Consider the following 23,505-nt stretch of genomic DNA (forward strand, 5'->3'; position numbering starts at 1 on the left):
AGCTGTATTGAGGAAAAATAATTGTTTGGCAGCAATTGGAGAAAGGCCCATGGAGATAACTGATGACAAGTGGAACGAGGTAGACGGTAATGCCATTTCTGATCTACACTTGGCACTTGCGGATGGAGTATTATCTAGTGTGGCAGAGAAAAATACGGCGAAGGAAATATGAGATACTCTCACAAAATTGTATGAGGCCAAGTCACTACACAACAAAATCTTCTTGAAGAGAAAACTCTATACTCTTCGAATGACAGAATCTACAATGGTGACCGACCACATCAATACATTGAAGACTCTATTTTCACAACTCACAACGTTGGGTCATAATATAGAGGAAAATGAACGTGCAAAGCTTCTACTTCAAAGTCTACCAGATTCGTATGATCAACTCATCATCAACCTGACGAACAACAATCCAGTGGAGAGTCTAGTTTTCGACGATGTTGCAGCCTCCGTATTAAATGAGGAGAGCAGGCGGAAAAATAAGGAAAACAGACAAGCAAGTTCGCAGCAAGCGGAGGCGTTATCGGTGACGAGAGGGAGATCAACGGAACGTGGCCCCAGTGGGAGTCAAAATCAGGGTAGATCAAAATCCAGAAGTAAGAAGAATGTTAAATGCTACAACTGTGGCAAGAAAGGGCACGTCAAGAAAGAATGTTGGAGTAACCAGAAGAGAAGAGAGGGCAAAGAACCCGAGTAATCAAATGCTCAGGGGTGTGTAGCAAGTACCTCGGATGATGGCGAAATTCTCTACAGTGAGGCAACAACTATTTCAGAAGGCAAAAAATGACTTTCTGATGTCTGGCTTATAGACTCAGGAGCTACCTGGCACATGACCTCTAGGAGAGAATGGTTCCATACATATGAACCTATCTCAGGAGGATCTGTATATATGGGTAACGATCATGCCTTGGAGATCGCTGGTATTGGTACTATCAAAATAAAAATGTTTGATGGTACAATTCGCACAATTGGGGAGGTACGACATGTCAACGGCCTGAAGAAAAATCTATTGTCTTTGGGACAAATAGACAATCATGGGTGCAAAACTCATGGGGAGAATGGAATTATGAAGATCGTTAAAGGAGCGCTTGTATTGATGAAGGAAGAAAAGATCGGTGCTAATCTATTCATGCTTAAAGGAGAAACACTACAGGAGGCTGATGCGTGTGTCACATCAAATGGAGAAGAGTCAACGATGATGTGGCATCTCAAACTTGGCCACATGTCAGAACAAGGCTTGAAGATTCTCTCTGAGCGAAAATTGCTTCCGGGGCTCAAATCGATAAGTTTACTATTTTGCGAGCATTGTGTTACAAGTAAGCAGCATAGATTAAAATTCAGTAGATCTATTGCTAGAAGTAAATGCATTCTAGACTTGATTCATTCTGATGTTTGGGAATCACCGGATATATCCATGGGAGGTGCAAAGTACATGGTGACTTTTATTGATGATTATTCCAGAAGATGTTGGGTGTATCCAATTAAGAAAAAGTCAGATGTATTTCCTGTGTTTAAAGAATACAAAGCGCGGGTGGAACTTGAATCTAGTAAAAAGATCAAGTGCTTGAGGACAGATAATGGTGGAGAGTATACAGACGGCGAGTTTCTTGCTTTCTGTAAGCAAGAATGTATTCAGAGGCAGTTCACAGTGGCATACACTCCTCAACAAAACGGAGTAGCGGAGCGGATAAACAGAACTCTTACAGAAAAAATAAGAGCTATGTTGAGGACTGCTGGTCTTCCCAATTCATTCTGGGCAGAAGCAGCCAAAACTGCCTGTTATATAGTAAATCGGTCGCCATCTACAGCTATTGGGTTGAAGACGGCGATGGAGATGTGGACTGGAAAGCCAACTGATTATTCCTACCTACATGCATTTGGATGTCCTGTGTACGTGATGTACAATGCCCAAGAAAGAACAAAGCTGGATCCAAAATCTAGAATATATATTTTCTTGGGGTATGCTGATGGAGTAAAGGGGTATCGTCTGTGGGACCCTACTGCCCACGAGATCGTCATCAGCAGAGATGTTATTTTTGTAGAAGATCAACTGCAAAGAAAAGATGAAGATGATGGCATTGTAAAAGAAAAGTCAGAGACTGTGCCGGTATATGTCGAAAATAATCTAGAAGATTCAGATTCTTCTGAAGCAGCATCAGAGCACGAGGAACAAGAACCAGTTGAGTCCGAGGCTCCAGAAGTTCGTCGGTCAACTCGTGAGAGACGACCGCCAACGTGGCACTCGGAGTATGTCACAGAGATCAACATTGCATACTGTCTTCTAACAGAGGATGGAGAGCCTTCAACTTTCCATGAAGCTTTAAACAGCTCAGATGTTGCTTTGTGGATGACAGCAATGCAGGAAGAAATTGAAGCTCTACACAAGAACAAGACATGGGAACTTATACCACTACCACGTGGAAGAAAAGCCATTGGAAACAAATGGGTCTACAAGATCAAACGTGATGGCAATGACCAAGTGGAGCGGTATCGTGCGAGACTGGTAGTGAAAGGATATGCTCAGAAAGAAGGTATTGACTTCAACGAGATATTTTCTCCGGTGGTTCGACTCACAACAGTCAGAATAGTCTTGGCAATGTGTGCTACATTTGACCTACATTTAGAGCAGTTAGATGTTAAAACTGCATTTCTTCATGGAGAACTTGAAGAAGAAATTTATATGCTCCAACCAGAAGGTTTTGCAGAAATAGGAAATGAGAACTTGGTTTGCAAGTTGAACAAATCTCTATACGGTCTCAAACAGGCGCCGAGGTGTAGGTATAAGAGATTTGATTCCTTCATTATGAGCCTTGGATACAACAGACTCAGTTCAGACCATTGTGCAGATTACAAGAGGTTTTAAGATAATGATTTCATCATTTTGTTGTTGTATGTGGATGACATGTTGGTAGCAGGTCCCAACAAAGATCGAATCCAAGAATTGAAAGCACAGTTAGCTAGAGAGTTTGAAATGAAGGACTTGGGACCAACAAACAAGATTCTAGGGATGCAAATTCACCGAGACAGAAATAACAAGAAGATTTGGCTTTCGCAGAAGAATTATTTGAAGAAAATCTTGCGGCACTTCAACATGCAAGATTGTAAGTCAATTTCTACCCCAGTTCCTGTTAATTTCAAATTATCCTTAAGTATGTGTCCTAGCAATGAAGCAGAGAGGAAGAAGATGTCTCGAGTACCGTATGCATCAGCAGTGGGAAGTTTGATGTTCGCTATGATATGTACTAGACCGGACATTGCACAAGCAGTGGGAGCAGTCAGTCGATACATGGCGAATCCTGGTGGAGAGCATTGGATAGCTGTGAAGAGGATTCTGAGATACATCAGAGGAACCTCAGATGTTGCATTATGTTATGGAGGATCAGAGTTTACTGTCAGGGGCTATGTGGATTCAGATTTTGCAGGAGACTTTGATAAAAGGAAATCCACTACTAGTTATGTGTTTACACTTGCGGGAGCAGCTGTAAGCTGGGTTTCGAAACTGCAGACCGTTGTAGCTTTATCTACAACAGAAGCAGAGTACATGGCAGCTACACAAGCTTGCAAGGAAGCTATTTGGATACAAAAGTTATTGGAGGAGCTCAAGCACGGACAAGAGAAAATTTCTGTATTTTGTGACAGTCAGAGTGCCTTGCACATTGCAAGGAATCCAGCCTTTCATTCCAGGACAAAGCACATAGGAGTCCAGTATCACTTCGTTCGTGAAGTAGTGGAAGATGGAAGTGTGGATTTGCAGAAAATCCATACCAAAGAGAACCTAGCAAATGTTTTGACCAAGCCGATAAATACTGATAAGTTTGTCTGGAGTAGATCCTCTTGTGGCCTAGCAGAAACGTAGGCAACATGATTATGGCGAAGCAGAAAGGATAGTGTGGAGATTGATTGTTTTTCAATTTAATCTCCAAGTGGGAGGATGTCAAAGTTGGCTGCATCTAGAAGTGTTCGGCATGGCTGCATCTAGAAGGGTTTGTGTCATGACCCAACCCAGACCTGGCAAGATATTGTCCGCTTTGGGCCTTAATAAGGCCCGCACGGATTTGTTCTTGGGGCGTCCATACACCCCAAAACGCGTCTTGCCAATTAAGGTGTGGATCACCCCTTATAAACCCAGCATCTCTCCCGTGTTTTGCCGATGTGGGATTCGCCTAGGGTGTTACATACACCCCCCCTTGGGGACTCAGCGTCCTCGCTGAGGTTTGCCCCACCATCGCTCAAGAGGACACGCGGAACCGCTCTGATACCATAATGTCATGACCCAACCCAGACCTGGCAAGATATTGTCCACTTTGGGCCTTAACAAGGCCCGCACGGATTTGTTCTTGGGGCGCCCATACACCCCAAAATGCGTCTTGCCAATTAAGGTGTGGATCACCCCTTATAAACCCAGCATCTCTCCCGTGCTTTGCCGATGTGGGATTCGCCTAGGGTATTACAGTTTGACATTTGAAAGAAGAAAATGGTGCAGCCGGCCAAAGAAAATGGTGCCATCCAAATGGAGAAAAAGAAGAAGTTGGTAACTACATTTGAAATATATACATATATATATTAATTTAATAGCATTTTTTTAGCTATAAAAGGAAGAGCTCCCTAATTCATTTGCATTCAAATCCATCGAGAGAGAAGTATTGCTTTCTTGAGTGTTGAGAGTTTTAAGAGTTTAATAAACTCTTGAGTGTCTAGTGAGTTAGAGAGTTTGGGTGTATTCGGGTTTTAGGAAGTGAGCTAAAATACTACAATACTTGTAACTCATTTTCACTAGTAAAATATTTTCTTCCGTCTTCGCCCGTGGATGTAGGCTAAAAGCCGAACCACGTAATTTCTTGTGTCCTCTATTGTACTTGTTCTTTATTTTATTTTCAATTTCATTTTAGCTGCGGTCCTGCTTCACCCACCAATTTCCTAACATCGCGGTCGTCAGAACCAGAGAAAACCAATAACGATGAAACCAAATTATTTTACACTAATTTTGTTCCGTTGTTCTATTATATTATAGACAGCATGTTACTAGATACGTGTATTGAAAACTCTTATATGTCACGATAACTACTAATTCATGCTGACTGTTTAATTTTAGAGCAATTCTAGATATTCCAATATTTAAGTTTTAATTGCATTGATTAGATGATGATTAAGTAATTTTATAAGATATGAAATACATTATTTAATAAATGAGTAATAAATGATATTGTGACTCAAATATTGAAATCCTTATGGTTCTTATTAATTTTAATTTCTTTGGTCCAGCATTAACCAGCATGGAGAAAATAAGCTGATGAGACCTGAGAATTAATAAATAAATTAGGCAGGGTGCATATAAAGCCGATAAAAAAACATATACCCGCTGAGAGCCACAAAACCTGCTACAAAGTAGTTTGTAATGTTCTTCGCAACTTATTTGTGCTAATAATTATAAAATTAATGCGAGGAAGAAGTTGATGGATAATTCTTATTTTTTCTTTTCGTCTCTTATTATGAATTCTTTTTTTCTGTTAATTCATGCGGCACTACCGAATCTCTTGTCACCTTATTTTGGTGATTTATAGCAATGATATTACATAATTTACATTATTCAGTTCCTCAAGATTTTCATTTTTCACCGTAACTGATGTATCCGCAACATGCATTTTTAACTTCAATAGATTTTTATGGTACATTACATACTTAAACACCACTTTGACAACCGTTGAATATTTAACATGAGATTAATTAATGATAATTTGTGTTTGATGTAAAGTTAAAAATAGCTTTTTTCCATTGTTTTTTTTAACACTGATATCTTTATAATAATATAAGTCTACTAATATATATAATTAAAAATTTATTGAAACTAAACTAAGTACTTGTTTGGGATTACTTTTAAGAGGCTCAAAATTAATTTTTAAAAGTGAAAAACTAATTTTAGTGTTTAGCAAATTTTTTAAAACTCAACTTTAATAAAATCACCTCATCATAAAACAGATTTTTATTTTGAAAAAGTAAGAAATGAGTAGTTTTTCAAATTTTGATTTTGAGAATTAATTTTATATTTATTACAATTTTATATATATCCTCACATATATTCTAAAAATCTAAAATTTTCCTTAATTAGGAAATAAAATTATTAAATTTAAAGAGATTATTATTATTACTAATTATATTGAGATAACAAAATAAAAAATAAAGTTAATAAAATAAAATATTTATTTTATTTATCAATTATTGTATATTATAAATATACATGTTTGTAAATGAGTAAATAAATTTTATTAAACATTGTGCATTTTAATTATTTGTATTCTTATAGCAATTTAATAATAAGATTGACCAAACACATACGAGTACTTTTAAAATTCACAATGTTTTTAAAAATAAATTTTACCAAACACTAATTCTCTTCACAGTTGATTATTTCTACAACACAACTAATTAATAATTATTTTAAAAGCTACCAATAAAGTAAGAGAAAAAGCAAACGGGATATTGCACTCTAATTTAAGCAATCTTGTATCAATATTGTATTGCAAAATCTTGATCACCAAATAAGAAAGAACACAATCTAAGGGGGAAAGAAAGAAAAAAAAAAGGGCACAAAATTCACTTTAACTTTGTCAGACACGCCCTAAGTGATGGGAAAACCTGCCAATCAGTCATAGCAAAGAGTAATGATACAGCCACAAACTCTTGTACAAATTTATTTTGTACAAACTGATGTGGTATGATAAGATTGGTTGAATTAAATATCACTTGGCCCACATAATTTATTTTTATTAATTTATATTTTCATTTAACCAATGAATTAATGCCACATAAGTTTGTACAAAATAAATTTATGTAAGAGTTTGTGGCTGTATCATTACTCCATAGCAAATTTATTATTCTCTTAGAATATAGGGGGTGAAGCGGCTGCGTTATGGTAGTACCGTTGTCCCAAACGCGCCAATAATGGACTTGAGGCATAGTTGAAGTAACCCAATACAAAAACAATTAAAGAAAGGCTTTTCTTCTAGAACTCACTAAAGCCCCAAGAAGGGCGTAACGCTTTTAAAAGATGGCCCTCAGTAACATGAACGTAGAGTTGTTCACTGAATGGGCAATAGTTCGGTTCGGTTTTAAATTGAACTAAATCATTGGATTGTTTAGAAATAATAATTCGAACCGAACTAAATTGAATTGTTCAATTCTTGATTCAATTTAATTTTTTGATTCTAAACTGTAATTTTTTTTGTATTTTTTATTTTTATTTTTTTCTTATATAAACAGACCATTTTTTTTTTAAAAAAAAAATCCAACTGAATGGTTTGATTTTTTTTGAGGATTCAATTTCATATTTTTGAGGCAACGGTTCTTTTGCCCGCCCGCCCCAAGTATTCACATTTCATGAAAGACCTTCCGCGCGCGTTATAGAATTTAACCTCCATCAGTCCAAGTCAACTGCATTCCACCGTTGATGATGGTTGTTGCGGTCAATGACAAAGTTGAAGCTACTTGTGTGTGTGTGTGTGTGTGTGTGTGTGTGTGTGTGTGTGTTGTATGGCCATAATCTTGACTAATGAGAATTTTGAAATGTGTCTTTATTTCTGCAAACAAGCATTATGCCACTTCCATGCAAGATGCTACCACGAAACGAATTCACCAACTATGTGGCAACAATCCATTTTATTCTGATCCCTTTTTAGGGGAAGACCAAATTTTCCTTGCTAGCCCTTTCACTATCTGAGAATTTAAAATCTCGTGCCTTTCCATGGCCATATTGTCAAGTTGGGATTCACTAATGACATTTTCTTGGAAAATAATTTGATCAAAATGTGCTCGAAATGTGGTGTTTTTGGTCGTTACAGTGAAATAGCTCGAAGAAACCTTTCTTGGACTTTGATTGTTTCTGCTGCAATTCAAAATGGGTGGTTCGATACGGGTTTAAAAATATATGTTGATATGACTATGAATGGGTTTATGCCAAATGAGTTTGTAGTAGGAAGTGCTATGAAAGTGTGTGTTAGCAAGTGAGCCAGCGAAATATGTTTGACTATTCATTGCTTTGCCTTGAAAATTGGAATTGAGAATATTCTGGGTTATTCCTACTTCTGTGTTGAATTTTCATGCTAAGTTGGGGCATATTGCTGCGACACAGCGGGTATTTGAGAGCATAAACAGTGATGATGCTTGCTAACTAGTTATCACAGTCAATGGGTCTTAAGTTAAACATTGACAGATTCTGGCCTTCTCGGTGCTTTGACCGAACATCATTTCGGTTTTGTTTGGTATATATTGAGGTATTGTAGTTTTTGAATTATAAAAGTTGATAGTGTATAGTAAACATGACTTTCAAATGATAATTCTAACAAAAATAATAAAAATATTACAAATTTTTCATATAAAGCGTGTGATCAAATCAATTTAGGTAGTATTTAAATTTTAAATTGAAATTTGAATGTATTTGAATTTTTCTAAAGTTTAAATAGATTTGAATACTAATTTTTAAATGATATTTTTTTAATAGATGAACATAAGTGGCGTTTTTGTTTATCTTTATAAATAAAAAATATTTTTAAAATGATTATTTGACATTTACATCATTGTAAATCAAAACAAAGAAAGGGATTACATCATTGTAAATCAAAACAAAGAAAGGGATTAAGTTTTATAATTTAGGAAAAAAAATATTGTATAAAGATATTTTCAGAATATAATATTCACTTTTTCATTCATTCATATATTCATAAATTTATTTTTTCTATTCTGATGTAAATGTTTAAAAATGAAATATAAATTTAAAAGCAAACAAATAACTTTTAAAAAAGGTTCGAAATTAATAAAGTTTCAGTCATAAGACATTTAATAAATAAGTTCTTAGTTTCCCAATCACAATAACTAATGCTTACTAAGTTCATTAGAACTGTAATGATTAAATTACAATTGAGCAATCTAAATAATAAATAGAGTCATACTCTCTGTATGGCAGACTCCATTGTGATTACTGATTCGTGGGAAAGAAGCACCTCTGCTACGTGCTTCACTACGTACTAAATAAGCAACAGAGCTCATAGAACTTATTATTTGTGTTTTTACTCACCGTAAGTGAAATTTTTTAGAGAGAGATTAAATCTTTATGAACTCAAACGCCATTATTCAAACGTCATTTTAAGATATCAAATTAATGAACTAAACTTTTAAAAATAATTAAATTTGCAGTTTAAAACCAATTAATCTCTAAGAAACAAAGCCAATTATTCATGAGTTTGTTGACACTTATGAACCGCAGACATCCATTAGCAAAAGTAGTATGGACTGTTTTCCCTTCTCATAAATATCTTAGATTTATTCACATGCACGTGTTATTGATTTTCATAATCTCAAACACAATATTCAAGAGATTTCCTTCACAATTTGACACATGAAAGATGACTATAAATTTCACACATATAATATATTTTAATAATTTCATTTTCAATTTTTCTCTTTCTTCAACAAGCATAATCACATATCACCTTAAAATATATTTGATATGGTTTAAAAATATATAGCAATTATATTAAATTATTGGAAATACTTTACATTCTTTTTGCCTAATCAAGTATACTTTACGTTCTTTTTGCCTAATCACATATGCTTTACATTCTTTTTGCCTAATTATGTATACTTACATGCGTAGGTCTTATTGGCAAATAATGAGGAAGGGCAATTTTCGTGAAAGTAAGGGTTAGACTAATGAAGGCGCCACAATTGGTGATATGTTCACCTTTCTGCATGGTTAGAAAGGAGTTAGAGACCTAACCTATACACAAGAAGACCTATAATAGACTATAGAGGGAATCACGCGGGAAATGTTTTTGTCCACTTGGACAAATAAGTAGACATTAGTACTTTTGATGATGTCACAATAAGTAGTAATATTCAAAAGTTATACTTCTATTGAAAGCTTGGTTAGTTACATAACATATGACCACAAGCAACTTTGATTTGATTTTAATTTGTTATAACATATGACCACAAGCAACTTCGATTTGATTTTAATTTGTTTGTGAAAAATATTGGTAAAGTGTTAATCAAGTGTGGGTATCAACATATGGGCTTGAGACCATGTATAGTGGTCATATTGGGAAGCGGCTCTTAAAAACAAAAATCCTCATTGGACCCACTTATTACCAAAAATTATATTAGCTAGTAGAGGACAAAATATATTCTCGTGGTGCATGGGGTCTAATGAAGATGCTTACAAGGCAACTGACTTAAAGAAAATCGTAGATGGTGGACGAGAAAATTTTATTCACCTTGAGTGAAATTTTTCAGAGAGAGATTAAATCTTTATGAATTCAAACGCCATTATTCAAACGTCATTTTAAGATATCAAATTAATGAACTAAATTTTTAAAAATAATTAAATTTGCAATTTAAAACCAATTAATCTCTAAGAAACAAAGCCAATTATTCATGAGTTTGTTGACACTCATGAATCGTAGACATCCATTAGCAAAAGTAGTATGGACTGTTTTCCCTTCTCATAAATATCTTAGATTTATTCACATGCACATGTTATTGATTTTCATAATCTCAAACACAATATTCGAGATTTCCTTCACAGTTTGACGCATGAAAGATGCCTATAAATTTCACACATATAATATATTTTAATGATTTCATTTTCAATTTTTCTCTTTCTTCAACAAGCATAATCACATATCACCTTAAACTATATTTGATATTATTTAAAAATATATACCAATTATATTAAATTAGTGGAGGAAATTAAAAACATATATAAAAAACACGAATTTTAGATGAGAGTTAAAGATGAAAGAAGATAATGAATAAGGATTCATATAATACAGTAACCCATAGGAAGAAGAAACAACAATGATTTGTGCGACAGTTAATGTGAGCAAAATAGTATTAATTAATTGGAAATACATTTTAGTGAAATGTAATGATGGATTAGCTCATAAAGATGTCGTAATGTAATGATGAATTAGCTCATAAAGATGCCGTAAAGCTAGGGATGGACATTTTACCGATCCAATCCGACTTGACCCGATAAATTTCGGGGTCGGGTCGGATCGGGTCGGGATTGAAACCCGATCAGATTGAAATTTACAAACTCGATCGAGTTGTGATCGGTTCGGGTCAAACCCGACCCGATCCGAATACCCGATCGAGTTCCAAAAAAAAAAAACCTAAGCTAATAGCCTAACACTGCACACAGCACATATCGCTGCTGCGCACACATACGCAGAACGACAGAAATCACAAGCTGCACAGTTTGTAATTCGTGAACAAAACATAGTTTGTGGTTGGAAGAAATAAATTATCTCGGCCTGGGTCTGCCGCTGTAGCTACCGGTGCGTGAAAGCGAAGCAGTTCGTACATGCAGTTTCACGCTTGACTGAGAGGACGAAAATGCTCTTGAGGTTTAAGGAGAAAAGCCATAATGCATCCAGATTCATTTTGTCTATGGGTGATAGGTGATGAGCATAATTTATATACATATTTTACCCTTTATTATATAATTGCTAGTTAATTTTATTTATTATTTTTAATTAATTGAATTATTTTATTGAATAGAGAATTGATTGGAGATTATGGATGAAAAGTACATAAAGAATAGTAAATGGATAGCATTAAAGATCAAGTCAATTTGTGGAGGCAATTAAATAGATGTGTATGAAATTCAATCCGAAGAAGCTGAAGCCAATAAAGTGAATTCTCCATGCTAGTGCAAACAAAGAAGAAATTTAAAGCTAAAGTGGCCAGCACGTGGGAAGCAAATGCATGGCATTCTAATATTTGGAAGCAATTTAAAGGGACCCACACTTGGCTTTCATAATTACAAAAGGAATCCTAAAGCAATTCTAAGAGTGATCACGTGTGAGAACAAATCAAGTAAAAGGCCAAGCCTTTTGGCTTTAGGATTTAAGAGGTGGGGTCCATTTTAGATATTATAAAAGAGAGTTTTTGCTTTTGGAGGGAGTGGCTGGACGGAAAGAAGAAGAGAGAGCTACCAGAAGGGAGAACTGCAGACGTAAGGATTCAAGACAGAGAAGAAAATCTGCAGCAATTCGGCTTCCCCATGGCTGAATTTATTTATTTTGTTGCTCTCAATTCAAGTATGTCTAGCTAATTTTCTTATACTGAGGTTAAGGATGAAACCCTATTCAATGAAATAATTATATCTTTTTATTTAATTAATTCCCTATATATGTTCTTTGATGATTATGGTTTTTATTTCACATGATTAATTGGATGTTAATAAAATCTTTTCATCAATTCTGTCATGCATTATTGATTGTTAGGATTAATATTCGATTAATTCTATGCTTGGATCTATAAAGTTTATATATGATTATCTTTGATTTTATGTCTTTCATTAAATTGTTTACATGGAGTGCTTAGGAAACTTTGACTCTTTATTATTCAATATGTTTACATGAGATTCTTAGATGTCATATTATTAAGCAGAAAAAGAACCTACATTAGATTTAATTACTTGGGCTTAATTGTTATATCCATGAGATGACATAGATTGATTTCGAGTTGTCACTCTAAAATTGGGGATTAATTAATAATTAGATAATTACTAGTTGAATAGTGGTGGATTCTGAAACCTTGGTAATTCTTATCTTATTGAATTCTCCTTTATTTTAATTGCTTCCTTAGTTTAATTGGTTTAATTTTCTTAAAAACTCAATTTGCTCAACTAGGTTAGAATTAATATTAATTTTAGATTTAAATTAGACTTTTCAATTTATAACAATCCCTGTGGGATCGACCTCGTTACCACTACTCTATTTCTAGATTCGTGCGCTTGCGAGTATATTAAAATTTTCACAAGTTTTTGGCGCCGTTGCCGGGGATTGTGCTAGAAAGTCAGTTTAATCTAGGTTGATTTGATTCTTCCACTAGTTATAATTTAGATTGTCTTTTATATTTTTTTAATTAAAAAAAACACAAAAAAAAAATTTTATTTGTCTTTAAATTCATTGTTTGGTTGTTTGATTTCTTTTATTTATTTTTTATTATTGTTGATTTGTTTTATTTTATTTTGTTTTTCTTTCTTTCCTTGTCTAGTTAGTTTATGAGTGTTTGGGAACGTGATTTAACAAATCGTTTGATTAAAAGAGAGTCGAAAATTGATAGTAGTCAAACTAGTTCTTTAGAAGTGATGGATGACCCAAATAGACTATTGCCAATACTTCCACCAGTGCAAGCAGAGAAAACCCTTAGAGAATATTTTTCACCACTTGCAGCCAACCAACCATCTTGTATTGTGTTGCCACAAACCACAGCAACACACTTTGAACTCAAGCCCTCTGTCATTCAACTTTTGCCATCTTTCCATGGGTTAGAGAGAGAGGATCCATATTTGCACATTAAGGAATTTCTTGACATATGCTCTACATTTCGTTTTCAAAATTTTAATGATGAGTCAATTAAGCTTCGTATGTTCCCTTTCTCATTAAAAGACAAAGCAAAAGCTTGGTTGAATTCACTTCCTGCTGGGTCTATTACTACGTGGGATGAATTGAGTAATAAGTTCCTCACCAAGTTTTTCCCTATGTCTAAAACAAATGCCCTTAGGAGAGAGATAAGTGATTTTTATCAAAGAGAGGGTGAGCAATTTTACGAGTGTTGGGAAAGATTCAATGATTTACTCCTCAAGTGCCCCCACCATGGTTTTGAGAAATGGAGACTTATACAATACTTTTATAACGGTTTAACCATGTCGAATCGTCATATGGTAGAATCTATGAATGGTGGGAGATTTTTGAACTTACATGAAGGGGCTGCATGGGATTTCTTTAATTCACTTTCTGATAATTCTCAACAATGGGATTTTTCAAATCAAAGGGAAAAATTATCTCAAGTTTGTAGGAAGGGTCTATACGAAGTTAAGGATGACTTTGATGTGAAAACCACTCTAGCTACGCTTTCTAGGAAAGTAGATGCCTTATCTCTAAACCAATCCATGAATCATCATCCTAGTGTAGCTAATGAGGTTTGTGCTCTTTGTTCTAACTTGTCTCATACAGCACAGAATTGCCCATCATTACCAGCCTATCAAGAGGCTTATTCTGAGCAGGTACATGCCTTACAATCATATGAGAAAACCTCCAATAGTCCATATTCATCCACATATAATCCTAATTGGAGGAATCACCCTAATTTTTCTTGGAAACAAAATCAACATTTGTCAAACCAAGGAGGGCAACAATTTAACATGCCCAATCAACAATTTGTCCCTCCTAACCAAGTATATCCTCCTGCCCAACAACCTATGTCTCAATTTGTTGCACCCCAACAAAGAAAACCTTCTTTAGAGGATACACTTCAAAGTTTCATTCAGTCAACCCAACAAGCTTTTCAGTCAAACACTCAAGCTATTCTAAAACTTGAACATCAATTGGGTCAATTAGCAACTACTGTAGCTGAGAGAGAAAAAGGAAAATTCCCAAGTCAATCAATTCCTAATCCCAAAGGAGTGCATGAAGTTGGATCGAGTTCAAGCCATCAACATGAAGAAGCAAAATCTGTTATGACCTTGAGAAGAGGAAAATTATTTGACAACAAAGTAGAGGTTCAAACAAGGAAGACATCTGAGCCTACTTCTTCAGATCCAGTTCCATCACAAGACTCATCACCAAATGATCTAGAAGAGAGTGGCCCACCAGCTTACATTCCTAAGGCTCCTTTTCCTCAAAGGTTAACAAAGGTAAAGAAAGGGACTTCAACAGGTGAGATTATGGAAATCTTCAAACAGGTAAGTATAAACATCCCTTTACTCGATGCCATTAAGCAAGTTCCTTCCTATGCCAAGTTTTTGAAAGATTTATGCACTAAAAAGAGAAATTTACATGTCACTAAAAAGGCGTTTTTAACTGAACAAACTAGCAATTTACTTCAATGTAAAATGCCACCAAAATTTAAGGATCCTGGTTCTCCTACTATCTCATGTGTTATAGGGAACCAATGTTTTGATAAAGCATTATTGGATTTAGGTGCTAGTGTTAATCTCTTGCCTTATTCTGTTTACATGCACCTTGGACTAGGTGAGTTAAAATCAACTCCTATTATTTTGTAACTTGCTGATAGATCAATGAAAATACCTCGTGGTATTATAGAGGATGTGTTGATACAGATTGATAAATTTTATTATCCTGTTGATTTTATCGTTATTGATACTCAGCATGTACATGATCCTAAGAAACACACTCCAGTTATTCTAGGTCGTCCTTTCTTAGCTACAGCTGATGCTCTTATTAATTGCAGGAATGGAAACATGCAGCTATCTTTTGGTAATATGACCATGGAATTGAATATTTTTAATGTTACCAAGCAGCCACAAGAAGAAGATGAATTTGTTGAAGCGAATATGATAGAGGAATTAGTAGAAGATTCATTCATTTCTAATCATAATGATGATCCATTAGAGGCATGTCTAACTCATTTTGATTTATCTTTTAATGATGACAGTGCAATTGCAGAAATCAGCGCTTTACTTGATGCACCTCTAATTACGGACACAACTAAATGGAAGACAAAGTCAGAACTACTGCCTCATTCTGAGAAGAAAATTAGCCCATCTGCGGAGGCACCACCAAAATTGGAACTCAAAGCACTGCCTGACACTCTGGAATATGCATTCTTAGGGGAATCTGACACTCTACCTGTTATTATTTCTTCTTCCCTCGATCTTGAGCAAAAAGGTAAGTTGTTAGGTATTCTAAAAGAGCATAAGGAGGCAATAGGATGGACCATCGCTGATATTAAAGGTATTAATCTAGTAGATTGCATGCATCGTATTCATCTTGAAGAAAATGTTAAACCTATTAGGGAAATGCAACGTAGGCTAAATCCTAACATGAAAGAAGTGGTAAGAGCTGAAGTAATCAAATTATTGGATGCAGGAATTATTTATCCTATTTCAGATAGCTCTTGGGTTAGCCCTGTGCAAGTTGTTCCTAAGAAATCTGGTGTTACAGTAGTTACTAATGCTAATAATGAATTAATTCCCACTAGAGTAACTACAGGTTGGTGTGTTTGCATTGATTATAGAAAATTGAATTCATTCACAAGAAAAGATCATTTTCCTCTTCCATTTATTGATCAAATGCTTGATAGACTTGTAGGTCATGATTTTTATTGTTTTCTAGATGGATATTCAGGTTATAATCAGATCCCTATAGCTCCAGAGGACCAAGAGAAAACTACTTTTACTTGTCCATTTGGAACTTTTGCATATAGGAGAATGCCATTTGGTTTATGCAATGCACCTGCTACTTTTCAAAGATGCATGCTTAGCATTTTTTCTGATATGGTTGAGAGATTTCTTGAGGTATTCATGGATGATTTTTCTGTTTATGGAGATTCTTTTAATGAATGTTTGCAGCATCTAACATTAGTTTTGCAGAGATGTAAAGAAAAGAAATTGGTTCTAAATTGGGAAAAGTGTCACTTCATGGTAAAACAAGGTATTGTTCTTGGTCATATAATTTCCAGCAAAGGTATAGAAGTCGACAAAGCTAAGGTGGATTTAATTTCTAATCTTCCACATCCCAAATCCGTAAAAGAAGTAAGATCTTTCCTTGGACATGCTGGTTTTTATAGAAGATTCATTAAAGATTTTAGTAAAATTTCTAGACCCTTATGCAATTTACTTGTTAAGGATGCACCTTTTATCTTTGATGAATCTTGTCTTGATGCCTTTGCAAAGCTTAAGAAATTATTGACTTCTTCACCTATCATTCAGCCACCTAATTGGGATTTGCCTTTTGAAATTATGTGTGATGCATCTGATTATGCTGTGGGAGCAGTTTTAGGACAAAGATTAGATCGTGTGCCTTATGTGATTTATTATGCTAGTATGACACTCAATGATGCACAGTTGAACTATTCAACTACAGAAAAAGAAATGCTAGCTGTGGTATTTGCACTTGATAAATTCAGATCTTATCTTATAGGTTGTAAAGTGATTATTTTTACTGATCATGCTGCTTTAAAATATTTGTTTACTAAGAAAGATGCTAAGGCAAGATTGATTCGTTGGGTGTTGCTTTTACAAGAATTTGACATTGAATTTAGAGATAAAAAAGGTTCTGAAAATGTTGTGGCGGATCATTTATCTCGCCTTGATCTCAAATTTATTCCAGAATCTTTACCTTTGAATGAGTCTTTCCCAGATGAGCAACTTATGAGTATAAATGTTGTACCATGGTTTGCTGATATAGTTAATTACCTTGCTACAGGTCAAATCCCAGAGCACTGGACTAAGCAAGATAGAACAAAGTTCTTATCTAAAGTGAAAGACTTCTTTTGGGATGATCCCTATTTATTTAAATATTGTGCTGATCAGATTATTAGGCGATGTGTTCCCGATAATGAAATTCAAAGTGTTATCTCATTTTGCCATGAACAAGCTTGTGGAGGCCACTTTAGTGCTAAAAAGACAGCAACAAAAATTTTACAATGTGGTTTTTATTGGCCTACTCTTTTTCATGACGCTTATATTTTCTGTTCTTTGTGTGATAGGTGCCAACGTATGGGTAGCATTTCAAAGAGGAACATGATGCCACTCAATCCTATTCTTGTGGTTGAGATCTTTGATGTATGGGGTATTGATTTCATGGGACCTTTCCCTCCATCTTTTGGTTATCAGTATATATTGGTTGCAGTGGACTATGTGTCGAAGTGGGTTGAAGCTATTCCATGCAAAACCAATGATCATAAGGTTGTAGTGAAATTCTTGAAGAGTAATATTCTGTCTCGTTTTGGTTTCCCTAGAACAATCATTAGTGATGGTGGCACCCATTTTTGCAATAAACCTTTCAACACTCTTTTGGACAAATATTCCATTACACATAAGGTTGCCACCCCATACCATCCTCAAACCAGTGGCCAAGTAGAGATTTCTAATAGAGAGATCAAGCATATTCTAGAGAAAACAGTTAGGCCAGATAGAAAGGATTGGTCTTTGAGACTTGATGATGCATTGTGGGCATATAGAACTGCTTTTAAAACACCAATTGGAATGTCACCTTATCGACTTGTGTATGGAAAAGCATGTCATCTGCCAGTAGAGTTGGAGCATCGTGCATATTGGGCTATCAAGCAATTCAATTTTGACATGCAGCAAGCTGGTTCCAAGAGAAGATTACAATTAGCAGAACTTGAAGAGATCAGGAATGATGCATATGAGAATGCCAAGATTTATAAACAGCGAATGAAAGTCTTTCATGACAAACACATTTTGAGAAAAGTCTTTACACCAGGTCAGAAAGTACTTTTATATAATTCCCGATTGCATCTCTTTCCAGGTAAGTTACGTTCTCGATGGTCTGGTCCTTTTATAGTTCGTACTGTCTTCCCTTATGGAGCAATTGAGATTGAAAATCCTAAAAATGGTGATTTATTTAAGGTGAATGGCCAAAGATTAAAACCATTTTTAGAATTAAGAACACCAGAAGTTGAGGAGATACTTTTAGATGATCCTGTTTATCAGGATTAATTAAGTTCATCTTTGCACTCTTGTTTTATTTTAATAGTAGTTTTTTTTTCTTTGTTTGTTTTTCTTTTCTAGTATTTTTCTTTTCTAATGTTTTCTTTTCATTTGGTATTTTCTTTTAAGCTTTCCCAGCCCATTCAGGTGTGTTCTCCAACTTTCTTTTTATTATTTAAGTTTTTATTATTATTTTTTTCTTTCTTTCATTTGTTTGCATGCATATCTTTTGTTTGTGAAACATTGAGGACAATGTTCTGACTAAGTTTGGGGGTGGGAATAGTGTGTGCTTTGTTTGTTAAAAAAAAAAACCAAAAAATTTTTTTTAAAAAAAATTCAAAAATTCAAAAAAAAAAGTTGTTGTTTTTTGTTTTTATGTGAAAAGCCAATGATAAGAATTTGATTGACAATGAATATGGTTTTTAGAAAGGGTTGAATATTGTCTTAGTTTATACTTGATTCTTGTGTTAGTTCCTCTTGATTGAGATTCTTTAAACCATGAGCACTAATATCAGTTCTTTCATGATTTTGACTTGAAATTTGAGATTGACGCAGCCTGAGTTGAGAATTTTAGATAGAGTAAATGACTGTTTATCTTGATTCTTATCTCCACAATACACAATAGTATACACGGGCACCAAAGTCAGAAATAGCTACCTATAACCCTTAAGAGTGAAGCTATCCTTGAGTAATTTGGGCCTATGTACCATAAGTATGTAGAGGATAATCTACCATGAGAAGAAGGCTACCTTAAGGGGTAGAGTGAAAGCTCCTGACTTTGATGAAAAAAAAAAGGAAAAAAAAATCAAGTGCATGTGCTAAAAAAAAATCAAAAGAAAATGCACATAAAAGCCTGTGAGAGAAAAAAAAAATTGGAGATCAAGATGATAAGATTAGTTTGACCTACTCTGTTCTTTGTTTGAGGTGAAGGCTGTTGATGTTGAGGATGTTGAGGATTTTGGGAATGGATTTGATTGAATTGATTTCACACACACACTACAAGAATCGAAAGAGAGGTGGGATTGACTATTGAATTAAAGTTAGAACTTTGCTAATATTTGAAATTTTCTTTAACCTATATAATTTTTGCAATCTTTGAGGCTATTTTTCATGGTTTATTTAAAGTTTTTTGTTCTTTTGATTTAATTTAATTAATTATTATTATTATTATTATTATTATTATTTAAAATGATGTTTGTGGGTATCATCACTGAAGCCCTCACGAGACTATAACTCGTCCACTAGGGCCGCCTAGGGGTTTAAAGGCTTGTTGCATATGCTAAATGCAATCGCGATTACCTGCGAAAGTGGTTTAGTTAGGATTTACTTTTTGTTTCATTATTTTTATTTTTTTTAGTTTTAGTTTTAGTTTTGCTCGAGGACTAGCAAAATCTAAGTTTGGGGGTATTTGATGAGCATAATTTATATACATATTTTACCCTTTATTATATAATTGCTAGTTAATTTTATTTATTATTTTTAATTAATTGAATTATTTTATTGAATAGAGAATTGATTGGAGATTATGGATGAAAAGTACATAAAGAATAGTAAATGGATAGCATTAAAGATCAAGTCAATTTGTGGAGGCAATTAAATAGATGTGTATGAAATTCAATCCGAAGAAGCTGAAGCCAATAAAGTGAATTCTCCATGCTAGTGCAAACAAAGAAGAAATTTAAAGCTAAAGTGGCCAGCACGTGGGAAGCAAATGCATGGCATTCTAATATTTGGAAGCAATTTAAAGGGACCCACACTTGGCTTTCATAATTACAAAAGGAATCCTAAAGCAATTCTAAGAGTGATCACGTGTGATAACAAATCAAGTAAAAGGCCAAGCCTTTTGGCTTTAGGATTTAAGAGGTGGGGTCCATTTTAGATATTATAAAAGAGAGTTTTTGCTTTTGGAGGGAGTGGCTGGACGGAAAGAAGAAGAGAGAGCCACCAGAAGGGAGAACTGCAGACGTAAGGATTCAAGACAGAGAAGAAAATCTGCAGCAATTCGGCTTCCCCATGGCTGAATTTATTTATTTTGTTGCTCCCAATTCAAGTATGTCTAGCTAATTTTCTTATACTGAGGTTAAGGATGAAACCCTATTCAATGAAATAATTATATCTTTTTATTTAATTAATTCCCTATATATGTTCTTTGATGATTATGGTTTTTATTTCACATGATTAATTGGATGTTAATAAAATCTTTTCATCAATTCTGTCATGCATTATTGATTGTTAGGATTAATATTCGATTAATTCTATGCTTGGATCTATAAAGTTTACACATGATTATCTTTGATTTTATGTCTTTCATTAAATTGTTTACATGGAGTGCTTAGGAAACTTTGACTCTTTATTATTCAATATGTTTACATGAGATTCTTAGATGTCATATTATTAAGCAGAAAAAGAACCTACATTAGATTTAATTACTTGGGCTTAATTGTTATATCCATGAGATGACATAGATTGATTTCGAGTTGTCACTCTAAAATTGGGGATTAATTAATAATTAGATAATTACTAGTTGAATAGTGGTGGATTCTGAAACCTTGGTAATTCTTATCTTATTGAATTCTCCTTTATTTTAATTGCTTCCTTAGTTTAATTGGTTTAATTTTCTTAAAAACTCAATTTGCTCAACTAGGTTAGAATTAATATTAATTTTAGATTTAAATTAGACTTTTCAATTTATAACAATCCCTGTGGGATCGACCTCGTTACCACTACTCTATTTCTAGATTCGTGCGCTTGCGAGTATATTAAAATTTTCACAACAAGTTTTTGGACCCCACCTCTTAGAATGAAATGGCGTAAGCATAACGCCGGCTTGCTTCTGGTTCACAAATATCGCCAGATTCATTCTTTTCAGGTTTTTTCAGTTCGGTTCTCTAACGGTTCTAATTGGAGTTTTTGATTAAATATACGAATTCCAATTCAGTTTAACAATTGACCCGACCCGAACTAAGTTCGGGTCGGGTCCATAATTCGGGTTACATTCGGATTAATTCTTGTTTAATCCGAACAACCCGAAACCCGATCGGATTGACCCGAACCCGATTTTGCCCACCCTTACGTAAAGCGTTAAAATGAACTTAAAGATGCAAATTTCTTTCAGTATCTTGCACATGCAAGGCATCAAAATGAGACTTATATTAATACTTCCACACATTGCGAGATTCATCCCTCCTTGATACTGAGTGCTCACCCCTCGATCATTCCATTTCCTGACCATATGTAGTACGTCATGCTTATGCTCTGTTTTCTAGTCAATAATATGTGATTATATGATCCTTTAACTAATTGAAGTGTCATTTTCTAGTGGTTGTTTATATGTAGACAATTATAATTGGTGGGTTATTCACTTCTTCTAAATGCTAATTAGACCAGTTAGTTACAATGCTCATGTAAAATCCAGTTCCACAAATCATAGTTTGATTGCTTTCAAGAATTTTTAGAACTGTTGTTAGTGTACAATTGATTTAGTTGGCATATAATCATTATGATAATTAATTTAACTGATGTAATAAGCTTCCTTAAATCACTTTATTATTAAATGATCATAAGATATACAACACTATTACATTGATGTTGTATTCAAGTTAAGATTCATGCTATGTATTTGTATAAGCGCATTTTAAATTATAATCGCATGTGATGAATGATAATTTTGTTTGCATGCATCTATTAAATATTATATGTGCAAACTGTATTTGTATTTGAATTCAATTGGCTGCATTTGCATTATATGCAAAGATCACAGATCTCGTGTTGAGTTACACTGGCTGCATTATTGTTGTTATAGTACTTTAAACTTTTTATTATAATAATTAATTTTAGTATTACATTCTGTGTGAAACTATGCAAAGCTTCTACAAACAGTAATCCACAATTATTTCTAGTCTTGATTATAACTTTGGCACGTATCAACCTTTCTATCTGATAAAAAATTATCCAATAAAATTATGTCACATATATTATTTCTTTTTTTTCTTCCAGTTATTTTTTGTCACGATTGGTTTCACTTATGTAGGTGTCATATTCCAAAGGCACCTAACCATGCCACATGTCCATCATATCAAATAACAGAAGCTATTTCGGGGTAAATAACACCCAAGTTGTTCCGGAGGAATAATACCTAAGGAAAAAATTCTCTAGGAGCTTATAAAAATGGCAAGGGGGGGATTAGTTTTGCAATCCATTAGTCTAAGGAATTCACGCCCAAATGTTAAACAAGTAAGGAAACACACGGGGGGGGGGGGGGGGGGGGGGATAATTCCTTAGATCAAATTCATCTCCACATGTACATAAATGATGGATGACACATGTCATTATATTGAGGATTCAAAGCAAAACCCTAAATCTACATCACTCATCATCTATAAATAGAGACCCCTCTATAAGAGAAAAAGAGGTATTTGGTCTCTAAAACCACTGTTCATACTAGAGATAAAAACATATCTTCTCCATCTTTCTTTTCCTTTAATCTTAATTAAACACTAACTTGGGCGTCGAGGTGTATTTTTTAGGTACCCACCCCTCCAAATTTGAGGCTAATGATCGTGACAAGTTCTCCACAAATTACGTGGGAAAGGTTTTTGTTCACTTGGACAAATAAGTAGACGTTAGTACTTTTGATGATGTTACAATAAGTAGTAATCTTCAAAAGTTATACTTCTATTGAAAGCTTGGTTGGTTAGTTACATAACATATGACCACAAACAACTTCGATTTGATTTTAATTTGTTTATTATCAATTCAAAATTTTTCATTATAAATATTATTTGATATGTTAAGGTGGAAAATATCAGTAAAGTGTTACTCAAGTGTAGGTTGATGCATATGGGCTTGAGACCATATATAGTGGTCATATTGGGAAGCGACTCTTAGAAACAAAAATCTTCATTGGACCAACTTATTACCAAAAATTATATTAGCTAGTAGAGGACAAAATATATTCTCGTGCATGGGGTCTAATGGAGATGCTTACGAGGCAACTGACTTAAAGAAAATCGCACGAT

General features: G+C 34.3%; 1 protein-coding gene and 1 non-coding gene across 2 annotated transcripts; one reads left to right on the top strand and one right to left on the bottom strand.

Moving 5' to 3' along the window:
- Positions 1-13,156: 13,156 nt before the first annotated feature.
- Positions 13,157-15,073, top strand: LOC112099171. Its single transcript, XM_024186284.1, has one exon. It carries the CDS (start codon positions 13,157-13,159, stop codon positions 15,071-15,073), a length of 1,917 nt encoding a protein of 638 aa, XP_024042052.1.
- Positions 13,565-13,671, bottom strand: LOC112099346. The gene has a single exon (XR_002906150.1). It is a non-coding gene; the product is annotated as a small nucleolar RNA R71 (small nucleolar RNA).
- Positions 15,074-23,505: the final 8,432 nt, after the last annotated feature.

Source organism: Citrus clementina, unplaced genomic scaffold, assembly GCF_000493195.1.
Source record: "Citrus clementina cultivar Clemenules unplaced genomic scaffold, Citrus_clementina_v1.0 scaffold_4, whole genome shotgun sequence".
NCBI classification, from domain to species: Eukaryota; Viridiplantae; Streptophyta; class Magnoliopsida; order Sapindales; family Rutaceae; genus Citrus; species Citrus x clementina.